The sequence below is a fragment of the Enoplosus armatus genome, chromosome 11, assembly GCF_043641665.1.
Source record: "Enoplosus armatus isolate fEnoArm2 chromosome 11, fEnoArm2.hap1, whole genome shotgun sequence".
NCBI lineage: Eukaryota > Metazoa > Chordata > Actinopteri > Centrarchiformes > Enoplosidae > Enoplosus > Enoplosus armatus.
The window spans coordinates 7565500-7586070 of record NC_092190.1 but is presented as its reverse complement, the minus strand read 5'-3'; the positions used below and the strand labels follow the sequence as shown (position 1 = coordinate 7586070).

Sequence of the window (20571 nt, the reverse complement as noted above, 5' to 3'; positions counted from 1 at the left end):
TGGGTGAGGCACCTTTGGCCCAGTGAGGACTGGGAACCTGTTTTTGCATGCCGGGAATCAAGGTCCAAACAGGCACGTGATAAGCCAAGATGATCAGTACTGGACTCTGCATGCTGAGCTAGGAGACAAATCCTCTCATAATAATAATAATAATAATAATAATATCTAGTCATTTAAAAAGTTATTTTAATAGTCATTTTCCCTAAGTTTTATACAGTGAAAATGTTACAATATAAGCCATCTCTTGTATAACTGCTGCAAGAAGAGAGAACACAATATTAACCTTGCCCATGCTTTAGTTTGCTGAACCAAATAGGGATGCAGCCAGTATAAATGTTGCCTACTGGTTTTCAGCCATGTTGTTTTCTGGCTTTAAGTAGACGCTGCCATAAGATGGCTGCCAGTGCTGCAGTTATAGACCATCTGGGTCAAAGCCACAAGCCTTGCCTCGTCGTCCAAAGAAGTCAGTGAGTGAGGGACAGAGGCCTACAAGGCCTAGAGATATTCCTAGAGCCCACGCTCTGAAATAAGATTAAAGAAAAATAGACTTCAGGTTTTCTATTTACCAGAGAAGGCGGACTGAACCGCTGGTGGGACTTAGATAGTGATATGTATACACCATTCCTTACAGCGCTCTCCCACCCACACACACATCTGTTTATACATGTGTGTGTGTGTATTTGTATGTGTGTAGGGAGCTCCTTGCATTGATTGCAGTGGCGGTAATTAGCACTTCATCAACTATGATTGCAGGAGCTATCTGCCAGCCTCCAGTGTGTTTCTGTCAGCCGTAAAAAGCAACATCTCTGATTTTTCCCCACAAACTTTGTATGTCTGTCTGTAAGTGTGTGTGTGCATGTTGTAGGCAAGAAGGAAATTTGGATAGTTTATATATATGTTTGTTTTTTAAGCCATATCTGTGTGAATGTGTTTCTTAGAAAATCACACAACCCCCTTGCAAAATGTTTTTATCTTTTCTAGGTTACTTGACAAAGAGAAAAGTGTGTGACTAGAGATAGAAAGAGAGGGAGGGGGGAACATACTTGTAAAAAATAGAGGACGACGTCCAAATATTTACTCTATCTATACAGTCTCTATCCCAGAACATAGCTGGTGAACTGTGGTATAGAAAATAGATCTGAAGGTACACAGACTCCGCTGCAACAGGGCATTATGGAGAGGGGGAAGGTTTCTTGAATGAACCATCAGCAAGCAACGTACCACGAGCGTGGTTGTGAAACGCGTTATTCACATGACTTCTCACAGTTTCAGAGGAATCTAAAGGCATTCCATGATCAGAGGTCCTCTTCCCTCGTGTGCTGGAGAAACTCAGCCGCCTCAGAATCCATCCGCCCGTGTTGAGACAGCCGGAGAAAGGGAGGACGAGGCGGAGGAAGAGGGAGGAGGAGCAAGAGGAGAGAGGAAGGGAGGTTCGCCTGGATCTGATTCACAGGAGAAAGTAGGAGTCTAGACGGGGGGAAAGCCCTGCCTCCGTCACGTTCCCCCTCCCCTCCACACACACACACACACACGCACACACACACACACACACACTGGGCACTGGTCAAGTGTGGCTATGTGGTGGGCTTGTCGGGCTTGCTGACAGGTTTGCCTCCGTTCATCACCGCCGGCTCACTTGTGCTTTTACTGGGAGGTACTGCCGCCTTGGGCACTGTCTCTCCAACATCATGCAACGATGGCTCTCTGTACATGGCAACTGGAGGAGCAGACGATAAGGAAAGAAAGCAGAGAGACACGGAAGAAGCTGTTAGCAAGAACCTCTTTACTGCACTTTTGAGTTTGCCTGTCTAAAACTATTTAAGGAGCACATATGCAGTAACAATACTTGCTGTTGCTTCCTTTTTCAAACGTTTTTATACAGACAAAAATCCCTCAAAACCTGACATACTGCAATATACATGGAAAAAAGCTAATACATTTCTTAAATATGGGCTCCATGCTACCATCCTGACTTGCTTCTGTCTCTGTCAGGGCTGATTCCGAATCTAAGCACACGCTTTTCAACAAAACAGCGAAAAGTGTCTCATTATCCTCCACTTTACAGCCCCTAGACTACAGCTGTATTACCGTCCTGACAGGACACTTCAACTTGATTCCATGTTTAAATGATGGGAAGCAATCAGGCTGGTGGCTGACGAGAGTGATGGTGGCATCTGCTGGACGGTCAACATTTCATACTGCACTTACAGAGCTGTCCTGCCTCCCACACTGTATGCTTACAGCAGCAAAATAGTGAATCAGCACATAAATGAAAAGCTATGTCAAACAGATAATGGTATAGTTGTACCATTACTGAGAATAGGACCATGTCTTATGGTATGGGACGTCTGTCTTGTAATGTAACAAGGGTAGTCATGCTCATTGTTTTCACTTTTTATTGTTTTTAATCCAAATATATCCAGATGTATTTATGTCTCCTCCTAAACATTATGTTTCCTGCTGCAAAAAGATGCCATCGTTTACAGTAACAAGGTCTCTGGTAATGTTGACAGCTGAAAAACTGCTTCAGGTACTAAAAACTGAAAGAGAAAATGGGGAGGAAATGCTAATTATGCCCCTGGAGTCCCTCTAAGTAAAAACAAAACAAGACAGAAAGCTGTTAAACTGTGTTCTTATACTGCACCTTCTTGTATTATCATTTAAAGAATCTGACTTTCACCTTTTTTTTGTGAAGGTCAGCTCTCCCAAAACATTGCATTATTTAAAAAAAAATCCCCTACTGCAAGTGAAAACTGCTCAGGCAGATAGCTTTGTATGCCTATATGAGAAATCCATCTGTGAGAGCTCTGCTGCCACCCCAATGTGATGGTTGTACAACTTTCAGAGGCTGATATCTCAAAACCTCTGCACATAAAAGTGAAACTGAGAAAATATGTTATTTTTTGATTTGGCTGATCTGAGCCTTTAAAGGAGAAAGCTGGGGATGTTCAGTTTGTGTCTTAATGTCAACAAATCTCATGAAAAGACTAAAACCAATAATGTGTTAGTCCATCAGCCTGTCTCTCTGGCTCTCAGCCCTCAAAAAAGGTCACAAATGTATCCTTTGATTTTTTTTTATTTTTGTTTTAAAAGGCTCAGTAATTTCCTAAAACAGCTGGGCACTGTAGTTTTTAGCACATGATACTCAAACGGGAGGAAATAATACATTTATCAGAGACTATTTATCTGACTACTATTTGGTCTTTTCATGGAAATTGTTGACAAAAAGAAAAATCTAGAATATCGCCACACCTATCCTAATATAAAAATGAAAGAACGATACATTCCCAGACTTTTCTAGTATCTTTTTAGAATTATTTGAAAAATAAGAACAAAAATGCCTTTGCCTACCACATCAACACTAACCCTCTGTGCAGTTTAAAATGTTGTCTACTACAGCACATACCTTCTAATGGCTTGGGCAGGAAGTGAGCAGCTGGTTTTGTTTTTTTCACTCGGTTCCCCTTCATGGCTTGGCCCTCCTTATTGAGCCCTAGGAACCAAGCTCTCCCCGACTCCTGTTGTCTGTACAACATGGACGAGTAGATCACATAGTAGTTCTCAAACACAGACTCTTTGAACTTGCACTCCGCTGTGAAGAGTTCCTGCAGAGACAGACACAAGCACCAGACCAGAGATCATAAGAACAGGGTTCTTTCAAACCAAACACAATACATAGAAGATTTCATCAGTATAACACGTGGAAGACATTCCAGTGGACTCAAATAAATAATTCATGGTTCGTATTATGTAAGAGTGAAATGGATGTCAGATTCATAATTTATATTTGAACTTTCATGGAGGTCACAGGACAAATGCCACCTTTATTTCACGCTCACAATGTATAGAACAATGTTATGGCAGGCGCAGAAACTGCCTCGCCAGGTGAAATGGACTTCATACTTCCACCTGTCGTGAAAAGGGTGAGCGCTGCAGAGTCTATCTCGCTATAATCATGTCCAATTCACGCCGAGCCTAATGACCTGCTCTGATGAAATGCAACTCTCATTCTCTCCTTGGCCTTAACCTTGACATCAGATGTAAGAGGACTCGTTTAGTCAATTAGCTCGTGTTCCTGGCAGAGAGTATATATTGTTAGGCATTGACCCCAGCACCTCAGCACTGGAAATATCAGCACTTCCCCACCCCCCCACATGTCTAGCTAGACACGCCAGGCTTGTTCCTTCCCTTTTTTTTTTTAAATTGCTAAAACCCAAAGGAAATCATTCTTCCCAAATATTATGTCTCCATTAGCAATTTGTCTATGACTGCCTTCTGAACTTTGTACGAATAATGATAGAACTAATCAAGTGACTCCTCCATCCTTTACACCTCAATCTGGCAATGACGAATGAACACCGAGGCGCCACATCTCTCTCTGCTGTTGCCCATTCATCTCCAACCAGAAGGGTAATAAAAAGCATTTCCACATTGTCTGCCCTGCCAGGCTAAAAATAAAAGGCATTCATCGGGGTGTATTAATCAAAGCGCACTCATCACAATGGAGAGTTTCACCACATCTGTTGTGAGCGATTCACACTAGGCTGGTTCATAGAACTACTGGCAGTACATGTAAAAATCCTCAGACACATCCACACTGTCGTGGTTTTCAATGTCAGGGTCTGGAGTCTTCTGGAGAAGGAAGCTTCTTGAGGGAGCCGAAATAAAGAATAGGTTAATTTCTTTGCGACAAATAAGCAAAATTGAGGTTGTTTAGGATGCTTTTGTTGTATCTAGTGTAAACTTCCAACCTACAGTACACTATAAATGAATTTCTATGCTAAATCAAAATAAATAAACACACAATCTTATCAAACAAGCTCTCTGATGACTGAAGATTAAAAAAAAAGTGTACCTCTTTGACTCAGTTGTGTTTAAATGATATGGGTAAATGTGAAAGAAGATTATACTAAACATGGTGGCAGCCTGTGTGTTGATGCCTAACAACTGATATCCCTTAACTGACATGATTATACAGCAACACTAGCAGCCCTGTGAGGACGGACACACACAGCTTTGCTTTGTGCCAAACTCTGAAGTCAGTATGCTAACATGCTTACAATGACAATGTTAACATGGCTGATGTTTAGCAGGTATAATGTTTACCATGTTCATAGTTCATAGTAAATATTTGCCAATTAGCATTAACCAAAGTAAAATTCTGACCTGATGAAGGGATCATCAAAGTTATTACAATTCATCCTGAGAGGGATATGAATGACTGTATCAAATTTTGTTCCAGTCCATCAAGTAGATGTTAAGCTATTTCAACAGTTAAGTAAAAACTTTGATGAAAAGTAGGGGATCCCCAAAGTCAGCGGGCTTCACCCGGTGGGCACGACGATCATCTGTACCAAATATTGGGGCAATTCATCCCGTAGTCGAGACATTTCACTAAAGCCAAAAAGGACAATCTCATGGCGGTTCAAAAAGAAAAATCAAAGGATTACCAAAGTGCACAGGATCCCTCCTCTGAGTACTGTGAATGTCTGTATAACATTTCAAGGCAATCCGTCAAAAAGTTGTTGACATATTTCAGTCTGGACCAAAGTGGCGGACTGACTGACTGACCATCCCTAAAGAAAAATGTAACATTACTTTAATTCTCAATAATAACTCTCAGTAAGATTTCCATGTTTCACCAGACTTCATAGTGATTTATATTATTTTATAGTTACTATGGTGCGGCTCTCTCTTTATAAATCTCCTGTACCTCAAAAGCTCCGTTTTGAAGACAGGACACACCATGCCATGATTATGGTGTAATTAGCCCTTTGGTGAATTACTCCTGTCAGAGCTTATCCTCCAGACAGTATTCAGCTGAAAGCAGAGCTGAGCAGGAAGGAGCGGAGAGACACTTGGGATGACCATAATGATCCTGAGAAGCACCCGGCTGTATTTTAAGTGTCCTCTCTATCCTTGATTTAGGACTCGTGGGCATTTCCGAGTGGAAGGCACAAATGCATGATGCATAACAACAGCATCAGCTGAGATGTCACAAAACTGCAATTACAGTGAGAAACAGTCCAAACTGTCAGTGCCGGCACTGAGAGGTCAGAGTGGTGATCTGTTATGTGAGATATGTGTTGGGAAATCCTACATGCCGACTTTAGTCTGTCTCGCCAGTGATTACATTACACAAGAGAATTATTCTAGTGGCAAATGTAGGGATTAAGATCAAAACTATTAATGCTGCTTCCATAGCAGCTGAGCAGACAATCCACTGACAGGCAGAAGCAATAAAAACGCAGCCTTACATGAAAAAACCCTGAGCACGAGGCCGTCTGGCATGTTTAATATCAAATAAATAAACATTCCCTCTGGATGATGCACAGGCTCGACCCCATCGCTATTCATTTTGTGGTGAGCATTAGGATTTATTGTGTGTCAGCGGCAAGCAGCAGTTTATCAAATGGCTGCTTATTATGTCAAAGCTGTCAGAAAGGGAGGTCTGTGTCCTGTCTGGACCGGTGACAGAATAGGACATTACACACTGTACACAGCACGTGCCACTGAATGCATCCCAAATAATGTAAGATTTAAAAAAAAACTCGCTTGGGTGATTTCTAGCCAACAACACAGAACAAAATGTCTTCACAGTCATTGCATCATTTGTTAAACCAAATAACCTTTGTTCTCTGAAAGAAGGTTTAAACATGCTCTTTTCATGCTGAAGCAAACTCTGTTGCTGAGCCGATTAGAAGGCAAACAGTTTTACCTTCATGGTTCCCTGAGTTGCTTCAATTAGGTAATTAATTCTACTTTTTCCTCATCAGGTGAGCTGCGCCGCAGGTTGGTTGGCTGCTGTAATTAGACACAACATTTTCAATGCTGGTCCAGGTTTAGCCCAGCGCTGATTACTTGTACGGCACATACAAAACAGCCTCCAGTCAAAGTAATCATACAAGCTGGTGCCAAGGCCATAATTGTGGCTAATCAAACGCCTTCACATAGACGCACAAAAAGTCTGTCTTTGTTTACAGAGGCAGAGCAAGTGGAGGTGGTTTGTTTGTGGAATGATGCTTGATGCTGAGCAAAAAATGTAACACTGTCAGTCACCATAATCAGTTTGATTTGAAGGTCAGAGCAGCGAAGGCAGCTGACTGCAGACACATTGTTTGTTGATTGCATTTTAAGCGTGTCAAATATCACTGACAAGACGAATGCTTTTATCATGTTCTTCCTTTGTCTTGTCAGAAAACAAGAAAGAGCTTTTGCTTTTGTCAGTTTTCCTCATTTGTGATTAATGATTATTCACTCATGTGTCAGAAATTGTTGATAATTCATATTATACAATAATTTCTTTGACTTTCATTACACACAACATGGCCAAAAGTATGTAGACACCCAAACAAAGTATATAGACAACTACATATTGCACCCATATCATTGACCTCGTATTGTGTGAGTTGACATTGTTGTGTTAAACAGCAAAGGCCCTTCCCCAGACTGTTGCCACAAAGGTGCAAACACATTATTGACTGTACCAATTATTTGCCTTAAAGCTGTGCTAATCAACACTTTTAAATTAACACAGGATCAAATAATGATGTGTAATGTGAAAGCGGGCGCTTAAAGTGACAAAGCCACAGAGAACTATGAACCATCTCTGTAGTTGCCCTCATCTGTACGAGTGTTTTAGCTCATTATTAAACCGCTCCAAATGAATGCTAATGTTGCTCCATGTCTCCTAGATGTGTAAATAGGCAACAGTTAACTAACACGCTTGTCATACAACCTAATAAAGGTGATCATTTGTAAATGTCGACTGGGCATCGCATACAGTCATCAATCTAATAACATCCACCACCAGTCCTCCTTAAATTTTATATCGTTGATGATCAAACAGTAAATGTCTGAGAGAAATGTCACACACATGTTGATCTGCTGAATATGATCTTCATGTGAGCCATGACTGTATAATGGCAGCGCTGGTGTATTTTGTTGTAATGTCGTCAATAAGAGGAGCTTGTTGGGATCATTTCAACAGAGCGGTCAAACCATAGAGAAAATGTGTGTGGCAGTATTACCTTTACATTCACAGTTGTTTGCTGTATAATTCTTCCCAGCATCAAACTAATATTTTGGAAAAAAAATGGATGACATTGAAGAAGAAAAAGGAGAGAGAGACTCGGACACAGCACACACTTTCACACCAGGGGCGAAACGAATCATTTTTGAGGCACCAAATGCACGATTTTCTTCTCACTCGATCTCCCCGCCTGGCGCTCCACATCAGTGGCTCCCTGCTCTGAAAGGGAAAGGCCGTAATTGACCTTGGCCACAGACAGAGTGAGGGCCAAAACTGCTCAGCCCCACATAATCAGCCCCAGTCACCAAAGCAAAAAGACAGCAGCGAGATGAACAGTCAAGTGAAAGCACAGCAACAAAAAAAAAAACAACACAGATTGACTCAGAGAGAGAAAGGAGTGTGTTTGAGCGGAAGGGGCAGATCCTGGGAGGAATACACTCTCTGCAGAAAAATAACATATAAAGGAAAGAGGCAAATGGATACTGACAGATGGAGAGAGTGGGAGTTTAAAATAAAAGCCCTGAAAAAGAGTGAATACACATTTAAAGACAAGAGAGCAAAGAGAGTCACTCTGAAACAAACATCTTTTGGGAAAAAAAAACGGGTCGTGATTGCCGAGCATGACCACCTAAAAGCAGGTGAGAGGAGGCTCGCGTGGGGGAGGGGGACGCACATTGATATGCAGAGTGACTGCTCACTACCCCACTGTGGAAACGAAGAAATTGTTTATTAATGCTGCCAGCATAAAACCTATTAATCCATGGAAAAAGGTCAGCCTCCAGAAAGCTGAGCTGCATTCACAATGCTAAGCCGCTCTCATATGTATAAGAGTCACGTCGACAGTGTGTGCAGACAATGGGGGCTTCAGCAGACCTGTCTGATTATCAAACCCAGACGAGGGAGAGGAGACAGCGACCAAATGAGGAGAGTCGCTGGTAAACAGCTGGATGGATTGTGTATACAGATGGTGTACAGTTTCAGTTTTTTTTACTTACAATGATCTGAATACACGTGACATGACTGGAAGCATATGTGACAGCCAGATTACAACATAAAAAGTAAATGAAAAAGGTGAAAATGTTGCTTATATTTACAGGTACATGACAATAACTTGTCTGAGAACACTTGCAATCAGGTGGTTCCTGACAAAATAAAATTAAAGTATTCAACAGTGATGTTTTTATGAAACAGATTCAGCTTTTGACAGACTGCCGATTTGCTTATGACAGAATAAAAAAACAGAGGACAGAAGTCAAAGTGTGATCAAGGAGACTCCCTGGCTGAGCCTCAAAGTCACCATGTCAAAGGAATATTATTTTGACTCTTTGTCTTCACAGATACTTGGATCTGCAGACAGCTAAAGTGTATGTTGTCATGCTTTGCAACACTGACTCATATGTTGTATCAGATTTGAGCTGCAACGATTATTAGCCACAACGGTTTTGTGAAATTCACAGGCGGTGCAAATAATACCATGTTTCATGAATGACTTGAAGAAAAGCAGTTTTAAATGATGATTATGAACCACCAGCAAGTCTGAGTTTTATATTACAAGAAGTTTAAACAAAAACAAAAACTTAATTGCTGTTGTTATTGCGACAGGACAGACAGTCGTATCACAACAGAACTGATTAATAAAAACCCTCAAAATGTAGCAAACAACTCAATTCATTATTTTTTACTATTGCAATTTAATCAAGTTTTCTTCTTTAAAGTATTTTGCATCATGTTACCTGGATACAGATATAATACATTTTCATTTCCCTCTGTACTCTGTAGGCGTTTTATGCAGCATATATAAAACCTTCATCCCTGCAGCCATAAAATAATGAGCCAGCAGACAGCACTCCGAAGTTTTACTGCAAATTTACAGGGTGAAATATGGCTTTATTTTAACAGCCATTCCTATCAGACATCCTATCATTTGCGTACAGTCACCTAAACATGCTGTTGCAATTCTTCTTTTTTAACCCAAGTGAGCAAAAACATACCTTTTACTGACAGGGTGACAAAAAGCATTGACACCTTTAAGGTGTTTTGGCCACCAGAAGCACTTAAGTGTTCAATAAAGTTTCCCTGAAGGCAGAGACCCTTTAACACTGGCCCAGTACAGCTCCCCTGGCACATTTTACACACACACACACACACACACACACACACACACACACACACACACACACAGTCCATGCTTAGAAATGTTACAAGTGTTGCTATCCCCAGTAGGAGACGAACCTGTGGCATGCAAAGTCCAATAAAGATTTAGGGTCATGATCTGGGTTTAAAATGTGCAAAGGGTGTCTGTCTTGGTGAAGAGTTTTCTGCTTGCCAAATAAGAGACTATACAACTGTTTTAAAGTGAATTCAGTGACAAAATATTCACAGATGCTCTCAAAACTCAGTTAAAGAGCAACTTAATGCTGCAGCCAAAATTAATGCCACGATTATACAGTACATAATGCAAACTGCACTTTAGTCACAAGTGAAATCTTGAAATGAGGTATTTCTTTATTATCTGGTATTTGGGTGCGTTTTGACTGGTTTTGAAGCTGCAATGAAAAACAAGCACCAGCCTAAACTGGTTGTAAACAGGAGACATTATACTCAAACTCCGGGTTCATTGGGGTCAGTTCGGTTAAATACACACCGAAAAAGCCACGCCTGGAAAGTGGCAAACATTGTAAGCCTTTGGAATAAATAAGAAGAACACAGTAAAGACTGCAAGAGAAAAAGTGATTTGCTCACACTAAATGAAAAAAAAAACCAACATTGCAGGAGAGCCTGTTGGTGAGCAAGCACACAAACAAAGCGCAACCACCCACACCTAGATCAGTGGGGTTTCAAGCACTTCTCTGTGTGTCTGTGTTGTGTGTGTTGTGTCCACTCTGCTGCTGTTGAGCCGTAAATTGGTGCCAGATTGGTGTCAAGGCAGCCAGACTTTTCGCTAGATTGGCTAGTCATCGCTCGTCAGGCAAGCCAGTGAGTCTGCCCTGTGCAACAAGCTGACAAGCGTAAGACATGTCACACACTCCTGTCCAAGTACACACAAAAAGAAATAAACAGACTCAGTGTACGGCGGAGTTACAGTGTACATACAGAAAGAGGTGTCTCCTCTCCTGTGCTTTTCTGCCTCTGCTCTGTTTGTGTTGTTTACACCCTCAGGAACAGCGTCCCAGTTTTTTTTTTGATTTTTTTTTTTGAAAGAGGAAGTGCATGTCCTCTCCTTGTAGATTCACTTGTCACTGACTCCCTCTCTGCACTTAAACATCTTCCTCATCTCAGCTCTCAGCTCTAGTGAGCATTCATTTACATGAATGTTTGCAGCGTGTGAGGAGAGAGAAACTAGTCCCTTTTGTTGTCTCTGCATCCTGTGACATATCATATTGTAACACCTAAAATATGTCAGTGTGTTCATTTGAACATTAGATGTGTTGGTGGCCTTACTTATGTTGGCTTTGGTGTTTTATTTTTAGTGGCAGCGGTGGCATTGCTGCTGTTCTTGTTGTTAGTCGAGCTTCTGAGGCTTCTTTCATTTTTGTTACGGTTGTTGTCAATGGAAATATTCAGGCTCCTCTCTGTTTCATTGGCTAACCTATTACAGCTGAAGGGTTCAACCAATCAGTTGTAAAGACTTTACTAAGACATTGCTAAAACCTAAAGGATAAGGCTGGTGATCAAGTCACATGAAAAGACCAAAACGACCAATGAATTGATTCAACTAATAAAGCCTGTATCCAAAGCCTGATATATCTTGTTCCTCTGTACAACAGACCTCTATTGTTGCCCAAACAATTAAAAACACATCAAGCAGACCCACTTTTGCAATGGGTGACATATTTCTTTAGAGTCAATTCCACAAATACTTACTAGCGTGAAAAGCGTATTAATCCGCAGCTGAAATGCATAATTCTGTTCCTGTTTAAATTATGTTTCCTAAAAACAACATTGCCCAGCTGTTAAAGGAAGTAACTGAGCCTTATTTTCAAATGAAACAATATATTTCTGACAAATCTTTTCCCACAGATTTACGTCTTCAGTAGAGACGGATGGGCTTAGGGCTGAATACCACAGTCTGTCTCTCAGTACTTTGAGTTCCCCAGCCTATCACAGTGTTGGCTTTGGTCTTTTCATGGGATTTGTTGTTGACAACAAAAAACAACATAGAATATAAAATAATGACAGCCTCAAACTTAAATTGTGATATCAGGAAATACGTGTTTGTATGTGAGGCACACAAGTGAGGCATGCATCAATATGTGAACTATCTACAAGGCCAAAATCATGCACATACACAAACATTACAATGTGACGTATCCAGCATGGTCACTGTAGGGATATAAATGGCCGCTGTTTTCAAAGACAACCCCACATGTCATCACAGGATCATCTGACGGGCCGGGGTTGTCCTGCTCTTCAGAACTATGAAAACCGTAAAAAAAAAGGTGTCTTTGGGGCTTTAGCACACTCTACCTATTGTCCTTTTCTTTAGGCAAGAGCTGAACTGTACCTGCAACAGAATTTTAGCAATGTAACTACAAATAATTCCCTCGTCTGGCTGAAGGATAAAGTGCTTTATTTTCATAGAAGCAGAGGCAGAGCAAACACAGGTGCAATGCCATTTTTGTCGGGCAAACCTGCATTTTTTTGCCCTTTCGCCTTTTTGGCAACTCTGTGGCTCTAAACTGACAATTTGCACTGAGTGGGTAGAACGGCGCAGCAGAGGTTCTGTTTATGCAGATAAAACGCGGTACAGTGCAACTTTGGTACCAGTTTTGATGCTATGTATGCTGTTAAAGGGAAGGGGAGCCTGAATAATTCAGGGGGTCAAAAGTTTGACAGGGTTCTTGGGACATGGCAAGGACTGTAATGTCCGTGTTGTCGTTTAGGGTTTGTCGGTGGGGACCAAAACCTCTTTTATGTGTGTGAGTTAAAGCAAGTGTCAAGTATTTGACGAAATATACTGGATAATCACAATAATATAATTTCCCTTGTAGACAGGATTCTCATACATAGTTCATAGTTCATAGTTCATACATAAATGGAGCCCACCACATTACAGCATTTCCGAGGATAAAATGTGGCATGGCTACATCTGGACGGCTGAGTGATTCAACCAGTCAGCCAGAGAGGAACCACAAAACCAACCGACCTGCCCATCACCTGCCATATCTGATGTCAATACTTCACCTGCAGCTGATCAAAATCCCACTGTACTGTCTGAAGCTCTCATGCATTATTCCAATACATGTAATCATAATCAAACGGATCCAACACAATTTATGGGGAAGAATACTAATCAGAACCTTTCTGCAATATCATCTCAGGACGACAGCTATAAAAGTCTATTCACAATTTTTTTTAAATCAATTTCTCATCTTAATATCACACAGTGAAATTCCTTAAGGTTCACTGATAGTCTCACAGAAGTCATTTGCTTTTCATAAAGGCTTGTCCTCCAAGAAAGCTGTTAATCAAAAATGTTAACAAGGACTCCATACATTTCTCCATGTATCCCCCATGCATGGGCTCTTATAGAGCTGATTTAAAATCTTTCTTCCCAACAAACAAAATATTCAATGTTTTTTCTCCTCCATAATCTATACCCCCTATAATCTTTGGCATCTGAGATCTCAACAGGCCTCTAGGTTATTGCAAGGCAACATCCTCCTAACTTCTACTGTGCCCTTTTATTTGGAATACACTTCCAGCTGCTGGGTCTCTTGCAATTTTCACGGATTGCCGCTACAACAGGCATCGACAATCCAGCCCCCATCAAGGAATCAAGGAACTTGGTCTCTGAGTGTAGTCCTTCGTTGTTGGTGGTGGTGCAGGGGGCAGAAGTGTAGAAGACTTTACTGGACATATGTTACTTAATACAGCAGGAACATGTGTGTGATGATGTTTCAGATCTTCAACATCTGCTTGTGCAACATCTGCCATACAAAGTGTAAGCTTCCTTTTCATGCGCATGTTTTCTAGTATGCATAGCTTTTTAGTGGAAGAGTGTGCGTGGGTGTATCACACAATAACTCCTTCTGACCTCAGCAGTGAAGCTGTGGTGTACGAACCATAACCAGGAATAAGAAAGGAATAGAATCCCGTTTCCATACAGAATAAATGTGATCTCACACACAGATGTCTGATTAACTACAGTTTTTCATGAGGTATGACGCTAATTAAAAGTGCCACTCTTAGATGGATTATTTATTATTCACAAACACAAACACACTTGTGCCTGAACTTGCAGTTTCAAGTGTTCCTGCAGTAGCTGTTGTGTTGCCTGACTCCTCACAGTGTGAAGAGCCACATAGACACAGTGGAGAGAGGATTACCTCAGATTTCAGAGAATGAATTTTCATGATTTAAAGGTTTTTCTGTAAGAGCTCTCACAGTATTGATTTTTATAACTCCAGGGGTGAAGCTTGATAAAATGTTACTTTCATTTCATGGGGGGAAATAGAAAAGGAAGAAGGATTCTTGTGGAGGGAAAGAGAGGACTGTAGCTATTAAACCAGCATGCAGGCAGAACATTGAAGGCTTTTTTTTGTCACAGCAAAAGAACCTCCATCCTTCACACACACACACACACACACACACACACACACACACACGCACACACACACACGCACACACACACACACGCACTTTGATCCAGCAACAGAGAACAGCTTGAACAAGACTTGAACCGGCAACCCCATGGGCAAGACACAAAAGTCCTTCTGTGGTTTGAACCATGATAAGACTGCCGTAACCCTCCAGAACATCTCTTTATGAATCATTCCTTGATGCTAAATAGTATCAAGGACCAAACAAAACCAGTGGATAATCTATGCATACTGTGTTCACTGTGACTTTTCTAAGCAATGCAAGACAAAAACATTTCACGCAGGTTCTTTAGACTTAACCACTGAAAATTTGGTAGTGACCCGATGTCATCATGGAGGCAGCATCACGTGAGCATCAGATTTTCATTGAAAATACTTGGCTTTTTCAAAAGGAACAGAAACTGATTTCCAATCAGATTTTATGTTCCCACACATCTGAAAGTTGGGGTGTTTCCTGTTGCAAAAAGACAGTTTCCTGTAGTTTATAGTAAACGAGAAACTCTGTGAGGCTGTACTTAGCTACTGTTAGCTAAAAGCTAACATCAGCACACTAGCACACTCACAGTGATAATGCTGGCATGTTGATGTTTAGTCTAGACCAACGTGGTGAAAAGACCGACACATCCATCCCTAGAGCCATGCTGCAAGCAGAACTAAAAACACGTTGTGGTTGCAGTTGCAACAATGTGGTATTTTTTTTTATCCAACCTCCTGATGCCTCATAAAGAATAAACTCCCACAAGGTTGAACAGGCTCATCTGGTTTGGCTGAGTAACTGTGATAACAGAACAAGAGTTACAAAACAGATAGCCAAGAGGACTGTTGAGTGCATGATCTGACGTGAGTTTGCAAGTGATACGCATCCTGTTACTGTTTGGATACGGAGTTCCTGAGGACTACTTGTTGCAATATGAGCCCTCATCTCTCCGCTGCTTATTTGCACATTACTCTGCTCTTGAGGCAACAAGCACAAGTGTGCCATTTGTATTTGCATGGTGCTTGACATTTACACACTGGGAAAGCAATTAGGCCAGAACTAGGGTCATTAATAGAGTGAACAGGCGAGACGTGTTCGCTCTGATAGCTACTGCAATATGTATTCATGGAGAAATGACAATGACGCCATCTGTATATCTACATACTAACATACCCTCTGTGGGTCTCAGAGGAACAAAGATGAAAATCAGAATTCCCTGCTCTGAGCGCTTCCTCTTCTTCTGTTTCTCACACTTACACTCACACACACCAACAAAAACATGCACGATAAAAAATGTCTTTGTCTTTCACTGGCAGCCTGAATCTAAGCAGTATAAAAGCGCAGTCTTGCATTTTTCAAACGGTTTCAAAGGAAAACAAGAGAATACAGACAATAGCGCTGGAAACAAGGAAACATCAACAGATGGCATGAATAAATGTTGCTGGTGCCAATTCAAGGTAAAAGAGACAGGTTGGATCACAGGTTAAAAAACAACAAATCACTGACTCAGTGAGTGATACTAATTGCTGACATGAAGAACTTTTGAAAATAGTTTAACTATTAGAAGGGTACATGGAAAGGGTTACAGTCATCATGGATGAATGATTCGTGTCTGCAAACTGTTGAATTTTCAAAGCTCTAGGAATCTGAAATGTCATTTTCAAACAAAAAGGGAATTTAAAAACGTCTTCCTAGGTTGGGAAGGTCACCAACTTACTGTATAACTGTTGCAGTAATAGTTGCAGTTACCTTATCGGATGGTTAAGTGGGTGACGAGTGACAACCGGCAACTGTGCATCGAAGCTTTTACTCCAGAAGTAAGTTAAACCTGATCAAGGTTTACTATATGTCCTATCCACAAGAGAGAGAGGGTACCACACCAGACAGGCACCATCCTGCAGGTGGAGCCATTCATCAGAACCTCATCAACAGGCATAACATTTGTTCCCTGATATCCTGCTTGTATTTGTGTTATTTGAAAGTGTTTTTCCTGTACTAAAAAACTTTCATTTCAGTCTGATTGTCTATCACTTAATAACTTGAAGCCTAGTTGTTTCCCCTGCAGTGTGGGAAGGCTTTGTGAAAATATCCACTGTAAATCCTTCAACTTTGCGACAGCACTTGTGAATGTAAATTTGAGCTATGGTGTTTTTGCTGAGCTTCTGACAGAAATTGTAAGTATTTCACTCAAAAGAAAAAGAAAAAAAACAATCCCTTTGTTTATTTGCAAAACATTAGGTGTTGAATACAGAAACAGATATCTTTTACATAAATAAGTAAAAAGAGTAAAAATAATTGATGTCACGTGTAAGCACAACACAGTCAATATCCGCCCTGTGTGCCAATCACCAATTAGAGCCTCTTGATGTTTACTTGATGAATATTTTCAAATGGCCCTCAGAAACAGCTTTTAAATCTTTTATTGGATTGTTATTTATCAATTCATGATTGAAAGCATTTGATTCAAGCACTCACTTTCAATTTAGTAATAAAAGAAGTGATAAAATATGATTACTTGCGGTGATCAAATATTTTGCACTTAGTGTAGAGATCAGGAAGCATGTGGAGGTATTAACAGGAAGTCTATATGTGAGCAACCACGGCACAGCACATATGAATAGATTAAGACGCCAGTATGGAAATAAGTATCCTGAAATATTGTCTCATAAAAAGGTGAGGGATCAATAATATTTCTGGTGTCCTTTCATTTAATAGCCACCGAGAACACGCTTATTAGCACTCATTTGATACAAGGCTTTCTTCAACCTGCTATAATAAGAAATGAATAAATTAACATTCCTGTGTGATTCTAAAAGGCTGTTGGTTTTGTTGGATGGTGCATTTTTATGTTGCTCAAAATGGTGAGTGCTTTTAACAGAAGGAGCAATAGACAAATGGGGACAACCAGCAGTGGTTGTCTGCATGCTACACTGATCATATTGACCACAGCAGGGCTTTCCCTGCAAAAACCCCACAGAGTTCCCTCCCTGGTTTTCTCTCCAAACTCTCCTTCTCCAGTCGATGCAGTATTTGTATTTGTTCCTGTCTCCTGCTTTCCCATTATCAGCCAGCAGCACATAAATTATAGCCACCTCTGCAGCATCCATACCATACCGACTAACCACGGCTTGTGTGTTTTTGGCCACTCCATTTTAATAGAGAAGTAAGGATTACCCCAGATGGATGGGGGAGATTCAGCGTAAGCTCTAGCTGACGGATCGATAGTTGGCTGATGGCCACCGTGGTAGAAAGTCAGCCCACTTGGGGAGCAGAAATATCGCTGGAACATGCTTCTATGAACATAGAGCACAGGCTCGACCATTTAACGGCGAAGAAACTGTGGAGCACAACGTAGAATAAAATGTAACACCTGTAACAATGCACATAAAATGACTTCTGCCCATGAATCTATTGCCCCAGTGCATGCCAATCATATTAACACTGATCATGGTTTAAACTCTCTCTACTCATTTTGCCTTTATTTCAAAGTAAGAGCACATTCAAGATAACTTCATCCAGGATTTAAAAAACAACAACAACAAACAACAGCATGGTAGCCTGAATTAGTTAAGCTACATTTGAAGAATCCAGAAATGGGAATTAGAAAAAAATCATTCGTCATTGATACTTAATGAATTTACCATTAATAGAAAATTGTTAAACACTTAGGTTTGGTAGAAGGGGCTCTGGTCTTTGGGGGAACTCCAAAGAAATTCAAGCAGCAAAAAAGGTTTTGCTGGGAGAACTAATCCCCCCTGAATAAACACTTACATGGAAATGAAATCTTAGTTAAATCATCTCCTTGCACATAAAGACGATGCATCAGCAAACGCATGATAGAATCAGCAGAGTAACTTTCAAAAAAGGTGGTTATAAAGTATGATTGAATGATATTAGTCAGCTAAGCTAACAAATGAGCCACTGATAGTGAAGCAGCTGACACCAATCAGCTAATGCAAACACAACTTCAGTGCTCTGTCTGAACTAACTCTGTGCTACATATATTATACAGGTCGACCAGGACTACTGAAGGGAACTTTGAAGGAATCTCAACAAAATTAATTTACAAGATGTGCACATGATGAAAGGGTGATAGGTGATACTGCAACAAGCCTCACAGCAAAAACATCTGATTTACTATTTAAAAAGCCTCCAGAACACAACTTGACAGTGACAGTGACGTTCAGGACTTTCAGTGTTCAGAGACTTTTCACAATCCATTACGTATTCCTTGATATTCCTCCACTTCGCTGCTATACTGCATATAATAAATATGTGTCATGTAAACCAGTGATTCAGAAAACAGCTGCACTTGTCGACTCTTAATTGCCTTAAATAAACAGGGGAATAACAGAGTGATTGAGGAACAGGGGCAGATGTGATATTAATAGACCTTAAGCTGTTGACCTGGAAAGAGATAGAGGACAAATTGGCTGTGTTGTGTATTTATGATTTATTGTTCAGAGAGGCATAATCCCCACAGGTAAAGCCAAACACACCGTGAGGGGACTCCCTGTTTTATGGTGGGTAACTCACTGCTGTGATGCAAAACTCTCGAAACTCCTGGATAATAATATCTGGCTACTAAATATTTTGCCAATGTGTGTTTTTCCGATCTGTGAGATTTCATAAACGAGCCAAGAGCCTCCATCCGTTAGAAAGCCATTAATAACAACAGCGATATTAATTGGCTGAAGGACTGGTGCGTCTATTCTTAGCTCCTCTTGGCCCCGACCAACAGTTCACCAGTTCAGCTTTGACGCCTACCTCTGACCTTGTTGTTCATTAATGCATGACGCTGCTCTCCCTCCTTCCGGACACTGACACTGCATTAAAGGCAGAAGAGAGCAACGCTTTGGAAATAATGAGCCCCCCCCCCCCCCACACACACACACACACACACCTCAACTCTGAGCCTGACCCTCCTCCGGAAGCTAAATCATTCATGCTGCTGTGGTATACAGAATCACTTTCCTTGTTGATATCATTGTTGCAAATGTTTTTAATTTAATTCCATATGTTTTATGTCATTTTTCAAATATGAGTTAAACTACTTCATTTGTAAGTAATTCACATCTAAATGCCAGAGGCTCCATTTGCATTAAAAGAATCTGGGATGCCCCTGACGCCCCACCTTCATTGTTTATCCTTCCATAAAACATCAATGACTGTGAAAAAAGATCATTTTCATTCATGGCAGGTTTGCAATCACCACTAATGAAACATGTTCACACGAAGCCATCTGTTGGGCACCAATGCTGCATGTAGTCTAAAACACACACATTCACACACGTGTGTGCTCGTACACCCATTGGTGTCTTGTGAAAAGGTGTCACAAATCTGTTGATGTTGTTGTCTGTATTTCTATTTATGCTCCCCATATGTTGCAAGTACATAACTAGAATAGCTTGGACTGTCTAGTTCTGCATTCCTTCAAAAGGTCAGCACAGTCAAGACCGTATGCTATTGGTCAATGCCCCAAACTTCGGTGTCAACGCTCACAAAAGTTGATCATGAAACAAAAGATTGGAGAGGATTTACTACGAATTTACTACGAAGTATTAAGATAGAGAGGACATAACATAAACCTGGATGTGCACGCCTCTCAAATTGGTCTTTTTTATCTTCTGTGATCTCGCACTGAAAGGTTGTTTTAATATCAGGTGGAACTGAATTCTCCACCCATGAAATGCCATGTCTTTGCAAGACACCTGAAGATGAAAGCAAGGGAGCAAAGGGCATCCATGGGAGGGTGTCCTTAATAGGCAGAACATTTGAGAGCAATATTATATAAGCGGCCTAAGAGGTTGGAAGATGAATAAGAATGTTGGTGGGAAAATATCAAATACCCGAACCCGGGGGACTTGAGACCTCTCAAAGGACTCTCTTGGTTTTGCACCACTGACTCCTGAGTAAGCCGCTCTTTTCTATTCTTCCCAACACACAGCCGCCATGCACTT

General features: G+C 40.9%; 1 protein-coding gene across 3 annotated transcripts in view; it reads right to left on the bottom strand.

Moving 5' to 3' along the window:
- Positions 1-1574: 1574 nt before the first annotated feature.
- The window catches only part of fgf14 (fibroblast growth factor 14), a 95777-nt gene continuing 76780 nt past the window's right edge, over positions 1575-20571 (bottom strand). For all 3 annotated transcript variants that reach the window (XM_070914124.1, XM_070914126.1, XM_070914125.1), the window contains exons 4-5: positions 3407-3605; positions 1575-1717 (exon numbers count right to left, since the gene is read on the bottom strand). In XM_070914124.1, the coding sequence (XP_070770225.1) occupies positions 1575-1717; positions 3407-3605 (342 nt within the window). The remainder of the gene's footprint in view (positions 1718-3406; positions 3606-20571) is intronic.